General features: G+C 41.9%; 4 protein-coding genes across 5 annotated transcripts; 1 reads left to right on the top strand and 3 right to left on the bottom strand.

Moving 5' to 3' along the window:
* Positions 1-526: 526 nt before the first annotated feature.
* On the bottom strand, positions 527-2,987 carry polr2c (RNA polymerase II subunit C). The gene is made up of 9 exons (XM_076300706.1): positions 2,780-2,987; positions 2,558-2,607; positions 2,373-2,441; positions 2,232-2,284; positions 1,987-2,115; positions 1,846-1,897; positions 1,559-1,727; positions 1,380-1,454; positions 527-1,039 (listed from the first exon to the last, which is right to left on the bottom strand). The coding sequence occupies exons 1-9, from the start codon at positions 2,863-2,865 to the stop codon at positions 895-897; spliced, it is 828 nt and encodes a 275-aa protein (XP_076156821.1). The 5' UTR covers positions 2,866-2,987; the 3' UTR covers positions 527-894.
* Positions 2,988-3,221: 234 nt separating this feature from the next.
* coq9 (coenzyme Q9 homolog (S. cerevisiae)) lies at positions 3,222-6,703 on the bottom strand. The gene is made up of 9 exons (XM_076265502.1): positions 6,597-6,703; positions 5,525-5,765; positions 5,264-5,399; positions 5,019-5,161; positions 4,546-4,630; positions 4,348-4,452; positions 4,028-4,183; positions 3,844-3,897; positions 3,222-3,638 (listed from the first exon to the last, which is right to left on the bottom strand). The coding sequence occupies exons 1-9, from the start codon at positions 6,652-6,654 to the stop codon at positions 3,603-3,605; spliced, it is 1,014 nt and encodes a 337-aa protein (XP_076121617.1). The 5' UTR covers positions 6,655-6,703; the 3' UTR covers positions 3,222-3,602.
* ciapin1 (cytokine induced apoptosis inhibitor 1) lies at positions 6,702-10,038 on the top strand. Of its 2 annotated transcripts, none has more exons than XM_076265513.1 (9): positions 6,702-6,769; positions 7,514-7,676; positions 7,818-7,961; positions 8,354-8,433; positions 8,526-8,694; positions 8,788-8,864; positions 8,954-9,072; positions 9,190-9,271; positions 9,383-10,038. In XM_076265513.1, the coding sequence occupies exons 2-9, from the start codon at positions 7,520-7,522 to the stop codon at positions 9,491-9,493; spliced, it is 939 nt and encodes a 312-aa protein (XP_076121628.1). In that variant the 5' UTR covers positions 6,702-6,769; positions 7,514-7,519; the 3' UTR covers positions 9,494-10,038. The 2 variants fall into 2 exon arrangements, with proteins under 2 accessions (XP_076121628.1, XP_076121637.1); XM_076265522.1 differs by having other exon boundaries at positions 6,723-6,796.
* Positions 10,039-10,093: 55 nt separating this feature from the next.
* prmt7 (protein arginine methyltransferase 7) lies at positions 10,094-15,394 on the bottom strand. Its single transcript, XM_076265490.1, has 17 exons — positions 15,178-15,394; positions 14,874-14,910; positions 14,596-14,745; positions 14,341-14,449; positions 14,112-14,224; positions 13,613-13,845; positions 13,211-13,391; positions 12,996-13,120; positions 12,444-12,579; positions 12,120-12,203; positions 11,961-12,008; positions 11,751-11,840; positions 11,462-11,623; positions 11,225-11,299; positions 10,956-11,116; positions 10,662-10,758; positions 10,094-10,540 (listed from the first exon to the last, which is right to left on the bottom strand). The coding sequence occupies exons 1-17, from the start codon at positions 15,270-15,272 to the stop codon at positions 10,382-10,384; spliced, it is 2,055 nt and encodes a 684-aa protein (XP_076121605.1). The 5' UTR covers positions 15,273-15,394; the 3' UTR covers positions 10,094-10,381.
* Between the last annotated feature and the right edge of the window lie 1,212 nt (positions 15,395-16,606).

The raw sequence follows: 16,606 nt of genomic DNA, 5'->3' as shown, positions 1-16,606 counted from the left end.
TCATGTCGTATTTCGTGGTTAGCCTACATTGAAATATAAACCAGGTACAGAACACGAGTATCACATACGTCAGGTGTTAAATAATATGCAGCAGCTAGCCTACCCATATTACCTGCAGACCAAATGAAAGGGTTTATTTAAAATAATGAAATGATTTAGTCCAAGTAGCATGAGCCCACACCAGACAGATGACTGCCACCACGAGGTTACTGTCAAACCTTACACAGCAGGGTGGTGGTGGCTCGCAGGATGCTTCTGGAATATCAATGGAAGCCTTGCGTGTGATTTGGGCTGTTTTTGAAAACTGAACTATAATCAGTATTTAACTGTATTCAAGTCAGAAGCTGAAGTAAACTGATACTTTATTTACAAATGCAATCTTATTGTGTGATTTATATTGGTTTTGTTGTGTATAAATGGCATAGCTTATAAAAGCCTTAAGACACAGAAAGCAAAAAAGCCTAAGATACAGAAAATGTCTAACACAGGTTCAGTTGATTCAAATAGTTACAAAACAAGGTAAATCTATGATGAATTGTATATTTTATTATTTTTTAAAGAAAATACAGTGCCTACAGCTGGTTTCAAAACAATGACAAAACTGGAAGTACCTGGCCTGACGTCCTAGCCATCCAGTTATTCTTTTTCATAGACAAAGCTTAAATTCATTAAAAATGGCATTGTTATATACAGACTGATATCGTTATTCCAAGAAACAAACAGAAAACAAATTAGCATGTACTGAAAGATCTTGTGGGTCATTTAATGATGGATTTGGGCGTTTCTGCTCTCGTGAGGAAATAATGTACTTCATGTCTTGAATGCAAAGACTCAAAATCTCTAAATAATCCACTCAAGCTGCATAACTGCTGCAGGTGGGATCTCTGGATTTCTTCAGTTGATAGTGAGTACATCACTCTGAATCTCGTGGCTCAACTGTGTCTGCAGATCACTCAGTTTCTTCTTTAGCCCCGCCAGGGCAGACAACACTATGGTCTCTGGCCGGAGGGAACCACAGGACTCCACATTATAGTAGAACCTGCCATAGATTTGGGGGCACAAGACAGTAAGTCCACTTTCATCACACATTGATTTATGAACTGATCAAAGCTTCACCAAAATGTACTTGTTTTTCACATACATCTGGGGATCATCCCATTCAACAATAACAAACATAAAAGAGCAAATTCTGCTGGATTGAAATTTAGAAGACCAACATGTCATTATCTGATTACTGACCACATCTATCAGTGTTGCAGTAATTCTTACAAATTGCCCATCACTGCAAAAGTAGCCCCCTAGGCAAAAGGCATTAGTCTATGACCTCTTACCGAAAGTGCAGGACATGAAAGCCCTGCAACACTGAATCCAATACTCACCTATCTGGTTTGCCGTTTGGGTCATAAGCAGCTTGCACTTCATCTTCTTCAATCTCCGAGTATTCACTCTTTGGCCTGACACAAGACACACAGGAATAAGGGAATATAGAATATAGGCAATTAACAGTTCACTACACCATTTTTATAACACATAGCCAACTTTCAAGACAGAGACGCACCATTCCTCTGGACGGGGGTACACAGTGTGTCTAAGCGCATTGTCAGGGTCATACTCAAAGGCCACCCCAGCTGTGGGGTTCCACTTGGCATGCTCTTTTCCGAAGCCCTTCTTAGCAAACGCCCTGAGACGCAATTCTTGACCTTTTCGAAGTTTGACAAGTAAGATGTCTGTTGGAATCAAAGTAGAATAGGAGAGCAGAGTTTGTCAGCAGGGCCGAAGATGACAGAGAAATGGAAATAAACAAAGACCAGCACTGACAGAGAAAAAGGGAAGGTCTTGGCTCACCATCCTGTTCTACGTAGTCATTGGGATCGTTGTCTCGACTCCTTGAGGTCACCTAGAGACACAAGCTACAAACATCAATACATTGCTGTATACAGAACAGCATATCTACTGACTATGACAGCATATCAGATTGCCTCTTACAGGTATCACACGTGGGTTGTTGGATAAAAGGTCCCTGGAGGTTACGTGGCGTGTCTGGTCTTCTGTGCAGCGAACATCCAGGGTCAACTCAACAGAGCATTCAGGGCAAAAGTCATCACATGTACAGTCCTGCAGTGGACACATGGAGAGAACACAGGAGATTACATAGAGCAGAGTCCTCATAATATAAATTGTAAATAGCCTATTGTAACTAACTACTGTAAATCAGGCTCTCAAACACTCACTCTGGAGTACTGCATCTTATCCACGATGTCATCACTTGTAAGGGGGATGAGACCTGGGAAACCAGATACTTAGGCATACTCACACAAAAACATCATAATATCTATGCCCACACCAAAAATCGGGATGTAGCTGCTACTCACCGACTCTGTGGGCTATGAACTCATCATGGAGAACAGAAGAGTTGGCATCGATTTGGATCCAGTCAATTGCTAAGTGAGAAAACAATTAAGGTTACGAATTGCTACGTGAGAAAACAATTAAGGTTACTAAATGTTTTCTGAATATGGTCTAAAGCAAAACACACAATTCACAAGTCATTCCTCACCTATAGTCGGAACCTCTGACATAAAAACGCGTCTGACAGAATTCGCAACCCTGCAAGGATTCAACAATGGAGAAGCACATATAACTTTACAAAAATAGCATGGACAGTAAAAGAAAAAATACAGTAGCAATCCTAGCGTTAGTCAGCATGTAAACTAACACGACCAACACGACAAATGCTCACAACAGACACTATGCTAACGGCGCAAACACAAACACTCACGATAAATCGGTATTCTCGATGACAAATTTCACATTCTCGTCTGAGAGTTCTGTGATTTTCACTGTCGGCTGATTGGCATATGGCATTATGAACGCAAGGATTTATGAAATATTGGGTAAAAACACAAGACACATACAGCTAATACACTCGAATACACTTCAGAAGAGCGGCACTAGATTACACACAATTTCTGATTGGCTCTTGTGGTGATTTCGTATCCAGGTTAAAGTGCACCATCTATTTCCGTTACGTGAAAATAAAAGCCCCTTTTAAAAAATAAAAGTAGTCTGAGGCTGAAGTTATGATGCAAAGTTGGTCTGTGCAATCGCAATCAGGTATTTCGCCACATTTATTTAAAAATATATTAAATTAGTAGTTATGCACGGAGTTTTTTTTTCTTGTAATTGTATTTTTTTTTTAAATAAAACAACTTCACAGGAAATATACAAGTCAATTTTATTGAAGAATTCCCAACAAAGGCTGATGCTAATGCACTTAATTTATTTTTTTTGTTTTTAACTTTACAGTAATACAATGGAAAAGATTATTGGGTCTGGGAAAGGGAAGGTGGAGGTTGGGGGGATTTGATGTAGACACTAACAGCTGAAACCCTGCTGGAAAAAAAAATATATAGACCAGATGGCACAGCAACTTTCTTTTACAGTGTCTTAACAGGCAAGAAAAATGCAAAGCACATCATCCCCTGCATTAAGGTTGCTTTCAAGTAAAGTGACGAAAATCATTGGGTGCTTGGGCATTGAGCACACACTCTTGGTGGGGAGAGGTTGGGAGAGCTGTGAAGGTGATGCTGGCATATACAACTTCATCTTCTCTGGTTAAGCCCTGTGATGTTTTTCAGCTATAAACAGAAGTAAGACCAGTCAGCCACAGCAACAGACACAGTAAAATGTTTCAGTGAAAAATGATAGGGGCATTTTCTGATTATATGGTTATTGGTACTGTAGTCACCGGAGATGCTGATTACGATATAATTTAACAGATATTCTCCATAATTGTCTATATAATTTGAAAACTGAAAAGAGCTAAACCTAATATTAACTTACTGTAACTGCAGCTCCCATAAGTCCCTGTGCCACTGCCTCACCAGTGGACTGCACCTGAGGGACACAAGAACACTGCAATTAACCAAACAGGTCATTTGACATCACAGGGAATGCAAATAATACAGATTTAGAGGAGGCTGTTGGCAGGGGGTCTTCAGTAATTACACCACACTACGCATAATACCTGTTTTGCTGTACTAGCCATGTTGACTACATCTTGGATACGGTTGTCAAGGAAAGTCCAAGTGTCCTGGAAGTCGGGAGAAGAGTCTTGCAACATCACCAGCTCTGTGGTATTATAGATCCCAGTCAGGGCTGCCCGTTTGGTATACCAGTTCATCTGTGCAATTTCAAAACATGACAAAAAAGGGACAATATTGTTCATTAAGTTCACACAACATTCTTCAGCTGAGAGACAGCACTGGTGAAACTATTCTGAGTTGCAGATAGTATAGGGTTATGAAAGCAGCAAAAGATAGCAAAAATGCAAATGAGGCTACTCACATCTGTGGAACGATCACCTGCATAGTACCAGATGTCATCTATTAGTGTGGACAGATGCTTTAGACTGTGTGGGATGTTATGTGGGAGAATCAGGATGCTCATAGCCTGAAAAGGAAAACACATGTAAGTTAAGGGTTAGGGTTGACGGAAAAACTAATGGTAAGACTGCCTTCTGCGGCATGAGTAATGCCATAATACCTGTGGCCATGTATCGATGTAAGGGATGTGCATCCTCAACCGTGTCTCAACCGCATCTCGCAAAAACTCTGCAGTTTTCTTTTGTCTGCAAAAACACAAGTATGCTCCGATAAAATAATAGAACCCTCTTATACGAAATTAACTATCATTCAGTCCTGTGTAATGTATTTGATATGACGATATGATACTCTTCAAAGGGGGAGGCAACAGTGAACTTAATTTCATTAAGACACCTGAGTATATTTTTTCATCACACACAATGAACTTTCCCTAACGTTCCCTAGAATATAAAGACAAAGGACTTAGCTACAATGTGCTTGAAGGAAATTATATAGCTAGATTCTGTCACAAGTCACTGGGTAGGTGCAGTTAAATATAACTAGCTAGCAGCAGAACATACATATACAGTGAAATTAAACAACATCTATTGCAAAGTATTGCTGATGCACATTTATCCTGAGATGAGGACATACTCAGCTTGACCAAGCTGGACGTGCTTGTGCTGTTCGGCCAGGATCTCTGTGAGCTGAGTGTTACACTGGCCGACAAAGTGAAGCACCAGGTCTCCTGCTCCATTAATGAACATTCCGGTAGAGGCAGATGACAAACCCAAAGTCTAACACAAGGAAATCAGAGGAAATTTAAATCAGTTTTTTTCTGGTCTTCATTTTCTATGCAAACTACAACAATCCACCCATCTTGAATAGAATCCACTTACCTCTGCTCCAGCTGCAATAGCCTCAACCGTCCAACCGTGCTGCGGGACAAAGTCTAGAGCTGCCGTCAGGATACGCTCTGCCAGCTGCTCTTCAGTCTCATAGTCCTCATTTTGCTCCCCACTCTGATCCTGGTAGCTGGAGTTCAGAAAATGTATGATAGATGAAGGGATGCAGGTCTTTGAAATGCAACCAGATTTATTCAAAGCTAAAATAAAATGACATTTGGTACACAAAGCCATTACTAGACATTCAGCACTAACCTTGTGTTACCTTGGGGGTCCTCTTGCCCTGTGGCAGCACCACCTGCAGATGCCTCATGTGTGGAAGTCGACGTCCCCTCGTCTGCAGTTGATGAGTGGGTCTGGTAGTGCTCATGGTGGGGAGTAGATGAGGAGGCAGATGCAGGATCTTTGGAGTAATCATGCACCCGCAGCAGGGCAGCGCGATGGAAGCCTCGTCTGATGTTGCTGCTCTGAGGATTGGCTGCTGCCTGCACTACCACTAAAAGGAAAGACAGCCTAGGCTAAATGCTGAGTGACCTTTTTGGGGTGTGTAAGGCAGATAAGTCACACCAAGCTCTTTCGAGATGTAGTATGGAAACATCTTTTTTCACCATTTCTTCGCCCTCTACAATTTAATGTCTTTTATTGCTTATTTTGTTTTGGTTTATTTGTACATTTCACAGCAAATATTGTTTTCTATTTATTTTGTCATTGTAATCTCGGCATCACTGAAAATAAGTGCTTGGCTGACGTTCATGGGGTGTATTGATTATTCTTCTAACTGTAAACACTTGTTTGCCATAAGGTGAATGGTAACTGTAGACGGTCACACACTTTTAAAGTATTTATAGTATTCATTCAGCAGCCGTTTGTCCACAGAGTATTGAAAAAAAAAATGCTTTACTAGACTACAAACACATCTGCTGAATGTTTCACGTTGACTGATGAGCGGCTTACCTAACAGTTAACGTTACTCCAAGAAGTGACGCCCCCCTCCTCACATAGCAAGCAAGCTAATTTTATCCTGACTTATAACAAATGCTTAGCGTTAACGCTTTTTATGAGAAACCAACTGATAAACCAGTCTATAAACTCGAACTTCTCCACTCCACAAACTAACAGTTTGCTCGTGTAATGCTGCCCTTCAGGACAGGATCACCTTGCTCAACTCCATATGACATTTGGCGACATACCAGCAAGCTACTGCTAGCCACATTAGCAAAAGCATGAGCTACTTAGCAAGAATTACGTTGCAGAAAGGTTTCGTTACATGATAAAGTGCTAAATATCATCACCATAGACTGATGAAAGTACCCTCTTCTAGACTCACCACTGGCCAGACTTCGCAAAGCCCTGCCAGCTTTTAGTCCTCTTAATAGCGCCGCCATGTCCAGATTGAACTACGCGTTCCGTTTATTTACTGCGTAGATTGCATGCGACCACACGTAACGTTACGTCATTAGTGGAGCAGCGCGGGTGCCAAGTGGAGAGCAGTGTACTGAGGTGAAATTTAATAACATTTTAATTCGGGTAAGTGTGAAATTGGCTTTACAGTATGCCATCACAGCTTAGTTCTGAATTCTATCAATACCAAACCTGATGTAGTTTTCTCTAAAATTATGACAATTATTTTCTGTGCTGCGTCACGTTGTCATCTTATCAGATAGTTAGCATTTTAAGAAATGTTAGCGGTTATCTTTCTTCACTTAGAGCTACGTAGAATAATTTTCATTCAGAGAATATGTCTTTAGAAGATGATTCTGTATAACAGCAATATGCTTAATGTAAGCTCTTGGTTTAGAATGAGTTTTAGTTATGGGTCATGTCAGATGTAACCTCAAAGTTATGCTATGTTAATCAGCCAGTTTCCTCTCATTGCTTTGCTCGAATGTTCTTTGTTTACATGACTGGCTAACGTTAGCCAAATTATATAGCAGCTACGTTCGACTATTTGTGCCATGTCCGTAGTTCGAGCATTCAATGTCCAGAAACCAAATATTAGAATGGCTGAGTATATTAGAACCATATATTAGTAGATCGATGTATGATAAGGGGCACAAGGCCTCTGTTCAAGCACAGCTGTCATCTACAGTAAGTTAATACCACGACTGTTTGAAATGACAGTGTGCTCTCTGTCCAGGACACTTGTGATGTGTTGTGGACGTGCTGCTTTCTGTGACTGCTATTTAAAGGGGAACCGGTTTAGACCTGCATATGAAATGCTTGGATTCAAATGCTTTGCTGCAGGTTGAAATGGCAGACTTGGGATTGAAAGCAGGTGACCGGGTTCTGTTTGTATGGACTCAGCCATCGTCTCCAGCCCTTCTGAAGGAGTTCGCCGAAACTCTTGGGGGGCTTGTAGGTGAACAGGGGCAGCTGTCAGTGGAAAATATGGAAAGACTGGTGTTGTGTGAGTATGAAGCCATGTACTTTTGATATTGAACTCGTATCCATGTCATTTTGTACATTATTATGTATGTTCCTATTTTATTGATGTTATGATGTTTCACTCCAGTGTTGTATCAGTCATCGCCTGCTCTTCTCTCATCAGCTTCTCATCCAGCATCCAGCTATGATTGGGTTCTGTCTGGACTTCTGCCTGATGGCTCGCCCATCCACAACTCTGAGCTACTGGAGGAGATTGCTAGAATCATGAAACCTGGAGGGAAGCTTGTTCTAGAGGAGGCAGTTACTGGTGAGAAGTGCCAATTGTGATTCAGCTGAACAAAAGACTCGCCACAAGAAAAAGGATTAGTGATTGGCCCAATTGTTGTCAGTATTGGTTAGCAATTCAGTTCCACATGTATCTCTACCTTTTATGATGATTTAAAATCCAAAACTTTGACGTGTTATCAAGATTTTCAAAAATGAGATGGGGTAGAACCCGCAATCAGTGACTCTCCTTCATAATTGTTGGCTAAGTGGGCTTTGTTGTCATTGGCAACTAACCATAAAGGAGTTAGGTTGATGATATTCATTGGAGGAGGGATGCTGCAGTTGCTACTTGGACTGATACCCCAAATAGTTGGTGCAAAATATAATAATTTCCTTGGTGAAAATGTATATCTAACATATTTTTTCCACCAGGCTCTGAAAGCAATGGTGTGAGGACAGCAGAGAAGCTAATGTCAGTCCTGAAGCTATCAGGTCTGATATCAGTCACTGAGGTAAGCAGATAGACACATGAGGTTGAGTTCTGGTAGTTTTTTTAGACACTGTTTGGCTTGCAGACAACAACTGAAGCCTGCACTGCTTTCAGGTTAAGAAAGAACCTCTGAGCACAGAGGCCACTTCAGCTCTGAGAACAGCCACAGGGTTCCAGGGGAACACTCTGTCACGTGTGCGCCTATCAGCAGCCAAGCCTAATTATGAGGCAGGCGCCACCAGCCAGCTAAAGCTCAGCTTCGCCAAGAAAACCCCTAAACCAGGTGGGTTTCTATGGTCTTCATAGGCCACTGTAAGTACCAGTAGTTGATTTTATTTTCCTCTGAGATTGTGCGCTGCACTTCTTTGTATTTTAGCGGAGAAACCAGCCCTCGACCCAAGTGCAGCCAAAATGTGGACTCTGTCTGCTAATGACATAGATGATGATGATGTGGTGAGTGACTGTCTAGACCAGTTTCTTTGAAATTCACTGCTCATTTAATTCATTATCTGATAGCTGACCTTGTCTTGCTTTGTCTGCAGGATCTGATCGACTCAGATGCTCTTCTTGACGCAGACGACTTGAAGAAACCTGACCCAGCCTCTCTGAAAGCCCCCACATGTGGTGAAGGTGCAAAAAAGAAAAAAGCTTGCAAGAACTGGTAGGGGAAATGCAGTCTTGCATCTTATAAGGACATAAAACTTTTAGCCATTAAATGTAAACTTGAATATCCAAAATGGTAAGGTCCCTCATCATTGAATTCTTCATCTCACCCTAGTACTTGTGGACTAGCTGAAGAGTTGGAGCAGGAGAGTAAAGGAGCTCAGAAAGCCAGCCAGCCCAAATCTGCCTGTGGAAGTGTAGGTTTCCACACTCAACCATAGTCATCTTACTACTTACTGAGACTATTGTTCTCTTGTGTGTGTGTTGAACTTCAGCGATATTAATTCAAGATTTTTTTTTTTTTGCAGTGTTATTTGGGCGATGCCTTCCGATGTGCCAGCTGTCCGTACCTTGGGATGCCTGCTTTTAAGCCAGGAGAGAAAGTGCTGTTGGACAACATGCAGCTCACTGATGCATAGATGTTTCATAGACACTTGTCCAGTTCGTTGGCAGTCTACATTCCTCCCTCCCATCCCGTCAGCCTTTGATTTTGAATCTCAGCATAGGTAGAAAGGTCAGAGCCACCATTAAGCTGCACATTTCAGTTTTGAGCTGGCTTTGCTCTCATGGCACTGAGAGTAAAAGAGCGATTCTGTGACCGCAACAGTATCTGTTCCCCATCACTGAATTGCCATATAGTAAAGGTTTCCAAAGTGTGCTATCTGTTCCCATAACGTACATGGCTAAAGTCAAGGTGGACTTAATGGTAAACACTGTACAGTATGTAAACTGCTTTCTATATCAATATTCACAATCAGTATACCAGCAGGTTTTAATGCTGACCTTTCACATGTGCACTTCATACTCTACCAATCGAAGTAGAAAATTCCCGTGATTTGTTCATTTTTTTTGTTGATCTCCCCCGAATCCCCGATTCACAAATTATGCGCACAAAGTTCTGAATTGTATACTGATGTGTCTGTATAAAGTGTAATATTTAAGAATAAAAATGTAATTACAGGTACTATTTCTACCTTTTATGTATTTTGCATAATCAATTCACACGCCACTCTTTCCACTACAAAACACAACCTATTTTAATATTTGTTCATCTTTGTCAAAACCACAGCGTCATAGCCAACTTGAATTGGTACAAAAATGTTATAGGTAAGTCAATATTTTCAGAGAAAAAAAATGGATTATTAAAGAGGTTTTCAACATGAGACTGGAGAGAAAAGTACAGAGACTGAAATAAATACTTAAAAAATCTGAATGTAAGATCTTGATCTTTGGTAGAGTTATCCATTTGTTTTTCCCACCATAAGACTTTGCAGTTCATGCACTTCAAGGCTGTGCGCTGAAGGCTATTAAGGCAAAGCAACAGAAAAGTCCATCTTGATGTCACCAATGCTGGGGTCAAAGGTCAGATTGTAGGACACCGCAGCTCTCTCGTCTCCTGAGCTCTCCCATGCTGACCTCAGAAAGTACACACCCTGCTTTCTGTGGGGACTCCATTCACAGGCACCCTGCAGGGAGAGTCAAATGCAGAGACCACTTAACTGTTTAACAGAACCATCTTGTAAACTTGCTCTAAGTAGTTGGTGCAAAAAGGTGTGGTGTCAACTTGCAGGATTTGTTTTCACGCACCTCTTCACTGACAGGTTCCACTAAGCCCATGCTCAGGGTGACATCGTCTGTCAGTTGGAATTCCATCCATAGAGCAACTCCGTGGCAGCATCCTCTCCTGCACATAATAAACTACTCATTGCAATGACAGTGTTTGGGTTTTCCAAAAACTCCTTGAGTATCCTCACATTAGTGTTAAAATGTGGCTGTAAGACGGGCCAAAGAGAGTACCACATTTTCTAAATAGCCTGTATCCAAGGGTCCATATTCTGAGATGGGGAGTTTTCTAATGAGAGAAGAACCTAGTTGTCTTACCTCAGGAGTGGCACTGACCCCTGGCTGCTGACCGGTTGCTCGGGAACACACTGCTGGAAGTCAAAGGTCATGACGGGGCGAGGCTCAGTCAGGGCGCGACAAGGGTACTCCCACAGGGGTTGTGGTTCTGCCTCGCGTGACTCACGGAAGTCCAAAGATTGCTGAGTGGAATACAACTCCATTAACATCTATTGACATTGTTTTGTTTTACTTTTCATTATTCTGTACTCCAATGAAAGGCCAAGTAAGGCAGTGAGAATGCATCCCACCTGGACCATCTCATCCATAGGTCCCACATCAAAGCCTTCACACGTGCCACAGGGAGCTCTTATTCTCCACAGGTCCTGGGAGAGGAATACAAAGAAAATAAATAAACATAAACAAGAAATAAACAAATATTTTAAAAAAATAAAACAGACATGCCAATAACTTGTATTTATTGTCAAACAGAATGTCCACAAAGGGGTAAGTAAGACAGAAGAGGGAGTATACAGAGGCTTCTTTACCCGAAACTCGACTCCCATCATGTAGAGTGTGGCAGACCTGGGCAGGATGGTGGCGTTGGGTTGGAGCAGCTGGGCTAAAGCAGTGCGGCAGTACCAGAAGAACAGAGAGTGCCAGGGCAGCAGGGTGGTGCTGAAGTACGGCTCTCCTACGAGCACTGACACCTGAGAACAGTCCCAGAGAACAAAGGGCAGGTCAGCGGACAAGTCTCGGCCCCGAGTCTGCACACACCTGTCCATCACCCAAGAAACAGTATGTAGTCGATAAGAGTTGACTTGAGGTAGGGAGTACCTGTTGGCCGTCTAGGTCTGCAGATGTGACCTGTTCAGGTCGCATCCCTAACACCTGGACCTTGCCCTTCAGGGAGTTGAACTCGAGGATCTGAGAAGAGGAAAGACCCCATCCATGTTAATCTCTGTTGACAAAATCTATCTATCAATCTATAGCTATCAAGGATACCTTGTTTATTTTTTGTAGAGAATAAAATAAGTGAAGTATTACCTGTTCAATCACTTGACGGGACATGCCAGAGTTTTCAATAGTGAACACCTGTAGTTGAGTAGAGAGTGGTCATTATAGATTAAATATAAAGTGAAACATTGGACGTGTGTGCTGTTTTTAACCAGATTATAATGTGTGGGTCAAAAGAGTGAGATTTACCTTTTGAGCACCAAGCATGGAAGCAAAAAGTGGAAGCAAACTTCCATCACTCACACCGAGACAAATGCTGTCAGGTTTTAACACCTGTCAAAAATAAAATAAAATATTTCATTATAGATAGATAGATAGATACTTTATTGATCCCCAAGGGGAAATTCAAGAATACAATATATTATATTATATATTTTAAGATACAAGCTAGGAGGACAGTTTCAAAGTCATATAGCCACTCACGGCATATTTCAATGCCAATTCATGTGTATGTGTGATCAAACCAAGCAAACCTGCACAGACTAACAGCAAAGTGTATTTAGTGTAACTCACACTACGTAGAGCACTGATGTAGCTCTCGTTTCTGTGTCGGTCATTCAGTTCTCCAAAGCGAGGTCGTGTCCACACTAAGTGGGCCTGACAGGTACACATGGGCCGATCCAATGACCTCTCCACACTGCTCTGTTGGCTGGTATATTTTACATTTTGATTGGATTATATGAAAAAATAAATGCATTTTTCATTCATCTGTAATCTGAGATGCTTTCCATACAGTTTTACCAAAACCCTTCTTGGTCTTACAACAATGCACACTGAATTTTCATGAATGTGTTTATCAGAGAGCGTCACACTTTAATGAAGTTAGCAAGCTGATTCAAATGAGATTTATAATTGAATGGCAAAAAATGTCATCTATTGACATACTAAAAATATCAACTAAATACTGAGATTTACAAAACAAATAGATAGCGGTTGGCTTAGATGCAACACTCACAACTGAAAGCAATGCTGAAAGCCATCAGCAGGATACCAGATATGAAATATGAGCTAGTGGAAACACTGCATGTTTGCAGATATTTGTGGGTATTTGTTGTGTAAGTTTACCTGCAGGAGAGGTTATACCAGAGGCTGTAGTCATCATGGTTCACAATGAGACTAACCTCCTCCCCTTCTCTCACGGTCATCTCAGATGGGAGGAAGTAGACACTCTGCATCCAGTGATCCCGCCACTGTGCACACAACACAATGATAAGACCTAAACAAATAACCAGACCGATGCCTCATAGGTCACTGTAAAAACGTTCTCTCCATATACTCACAGGACACTCCTGAGGGTCTGAATAGGTCCAGCTAGGGGCCATGGAGCACACGATGCTCCCCTCTGGGTCCATGTCTATGTCCCACCAGGACAAGATGACCTGAGCTTGTCCGCTGGCCTGGGCTTGGAACTTGCATGAATAGGACTGTGAGGCACTGCTGACAGGCTGGCTGAAGTCCACACTGTATAAAATAAGTAGGGATGGGGAGGAGAATGAACGAAGACACTTCATAACATACTGAAAAGGTGTGGATTCCATGAAAATAGCTACAGTAGACATTTTATACTTTCCAGCAAAAGATACTAGCCTAGAAATCGGTCCTCCTTACATTTCCCTACTTAATATGAAGTTAAAATATTTACAAATTATTCAAATGGTTCTCTGCTACATGCCGTCACTCACCTGAACATGGTGCAGAGGGGTCCGAGTGGCGTGAAAGAGTGCGGAGGCACCTGGCTGAGCTGAATGTCGCAGACGGAGGGCGCTCCAGCGCAGCAACCCACGGCTGAGGGCGGCATCAGACGCTTGTCATCGTCAACCTCGACGGGCTGCAGCTGTGTCCAGCTCCACAGCCTTTCGGACTCCACCAGCTGGGCGTATACGGTGCCGCGGTGGGGCACCGCCTCACAGCCTCTCTGAGTAGGACATGGAGGGGTCAGGACTTGTGTGAGCCATGAAGGGGTTATGCTTAAACAGGTTGCTTTAATGTCATTGTGTAAGTTACTGAATCTCATTTTTTTTAGTGACCCCACAAAATGATGGTGATCCGCATGGTTAAGCATTCAAATAACGAACAAAGCTTATCTCCAGTTCACAAGATGACATCTCTGTATCTTACATTCTACCCCAAACCCCTCTTTACCTGGACTAGGTGTATATGGGCATGTTCATAGCTCTGTACCTGGACTAGGTGCATATGGGCATGTTCATAGCTGGGCAAGGCTCCTTCTCCAATCAACTCTGTGTCAAATAGCTCAGTGACAAGGACATTAGCTCTTGTGAGCATGTCTCCATCTGCGAAAAAGAAACCTTGAATTAACCTCTTACAAGTCAAATGCACTCTCAACATAACTCACATGAGATAGTGTGCTCTCTAAAGTAGAGAAGAGAAGTGGGATGGCAAGTCTCACCTGGACCCACTGTGACTTCTGTGGAATGTTTATTGATAACCTTGATTTTGTCAGCAAATCCATTTTTCTTTACAATTGAGATTGCAGCATCAGCCATGGGCTTGAAGACCTACAGGTGGCAAAACAAATTCACCTACGTTTAATTACAGCTCAGCTTGGCGGCCATCTGTTGTTGTTATTGTTGTGCCTGGTTACAGCATCTACAGTGAGTGCTCAGTGAAAGGACCGAATGGGAACATCAAGTTCACTTCTAACCTCCACTGAATAGCAGTAATCCGCTCCAGCAGTGACAGCCATCATGGACAACAGACCAGTTCCAGTGCCAATGTCGAGGACAATAACCTTCTCCCCACGAGCCTTTACCCTCTCAACTGCAGCTTTGATGCCTTGGTAGTACTTCACGTTCTAATACAGACACATATCTTAGTTCAGAAATTATTTGATTACCATGTAAATTACAACAAACACAAATGAACACATCAGCAGTCAGAGCACAGATCCTCTACTCATCCATTGTTTCAGCAGATACTCACTCTGTCCCGGTCATGTAACATGTCAGCATAACAGGACCTGTTCAATGAAAATCCAGTTGTAAGATCGAGGTTTACCCTAACTTTTTCTCCAATACAAATCGCCAATACAGTTGAGTTAGTAAGCACTAGAAAATGCACTCTTCAAACATTATTTCATCATGTTAGTAAATGATCTCAAGACATTGACAACATTAGACAAACGATTTAAGAATGGCGTTTGGTGTCATGTCAATCCTGGGGTTTTACATACATTTAAAAAAACTGATATTCACATAGGCTAAGGCGTAAATGTAGTCTACGTTACCTCGCAATCTCTTGATGATAATCATATTCTTCACTTTCCTCCACCCAGTCAAGAGCGCCTGTGGTAGGATTTGCGCGGCCGCAAAATGTCTTCATGATACCAAATCTTCCGTGCTTTCATAAAATATGTTCCTGAATATTTCCGAAAATCCACACAAAATGATAATCTGTGATGAAGATTACAGCAGCATTGCATTCATGGAGGCAGACATGCTTCAGACACCCATACGACCACGTGACTCAAGTGAAGTCTCGACCAGGTATCGCGAGGATTGAAAGAGCGATTTTGTTTGTCCACATTTTTTTATATATAGGAGACAGTAGTCTCTAGCACAAGGATGTAGTGGTGCATATAGTGGATTATTGTGTTTCTCTAAAAAGGAAGCCTATTATTTAACTTAAAGTAAGATAGACCACTATCTGGATATAGTTTAATTTAGCATTTCAGTTCATAGACAGCAAGATGGCATTAAGCTGATGCATCTACTGCACTATAATTATTTTCTTTAGTTAAGGATGACATGTGAGGTAGACCTTTTGAGAATTTCACACAAAGACAATGTCATCCTCTTCTGTGTATTGTTATACCCCACCGTTACGTGGCCCTATGAACAAAATCCCACTACTGACCCAAAATCCTCATAAATAATAACACCTTTTAAAATGCCCCAGTGGGATTTAGTACATCAAAACATACCATGACAAGACACTACAAAGTCCAAATCAAAAGACAATACAAAATCCCAGGCTGGGAGGCTGGGAGGCAGCAAGACAGCCAGCAGTCCCCATGCCAAAAGCCTCTCTTCAGGAACAGGATCGTCAAGTCCTTTTAACTCCTGATCAGTCAGCTGGTCAGGTGCTCCCAATTAAGGCAATGCAGCGCACCTGAGCAGAGGTAGAGAAGAGAGAACAGGGACAAACAGCACTGGGAACACACATAGCCGTAACAGTATTTTCAAATTGGCTAGGCTACTGTGTGTTGGGTAGATGCTCAGATGCTCACAAGATATAGGCTTGGCCTACTCTTGGATGTTGTCATTTTTCACCATAGCTGAATGCATGTTGTAATCCTTCATTATTAGATGTATGGTGCAGGGGTGCAGCTAGAGGGGGAGAGTTAGGATGATTCTAAAGGCCCAGCACTGACAGGGGGCCCCCAAAGAGCCCCCCGATAATATATAGTATTATTGTATAGAACTATTGTCTGTCATAGGGACCACATCTTCTAGCAGCGCCCCGGTGAATTTGTATACCTACAGACTGAGAAGCAAGGCCAGTCATGTGAACATGATTCATTCATTTGAAAGTGCCAATCGTGGTGGTGGTTAAATCATTTAAACATAACACACTGACTAGTAAATAATCCAAACATACATTCCAAACATAATACCATTTTATTAATGTAACTTGAAATGTTGTAAATGATGTTC

Source organism: Alosa pseudoharengus, unplaced genomic scaffold, assembly GCF_046254945.1.
Source record: "Alosa pseudoharengus isolate Yale_2024_CS ecotype anadromous, Long Island Sound unplaced genomic scaffold, YU_APseudo_1.1 YU_APseudo_1.1_scf_10, whole genome shotgun sequence".
Lineage (NCBI taxonomy): Eukaryota > Metazoa > Chordata > Actinopteri > Clupeiformes > Clupeidae > Alosa > Alosa pseudoharengus.
This window is presented reverse-complemented; position numbering and strand designations above follow the sequence as displayed.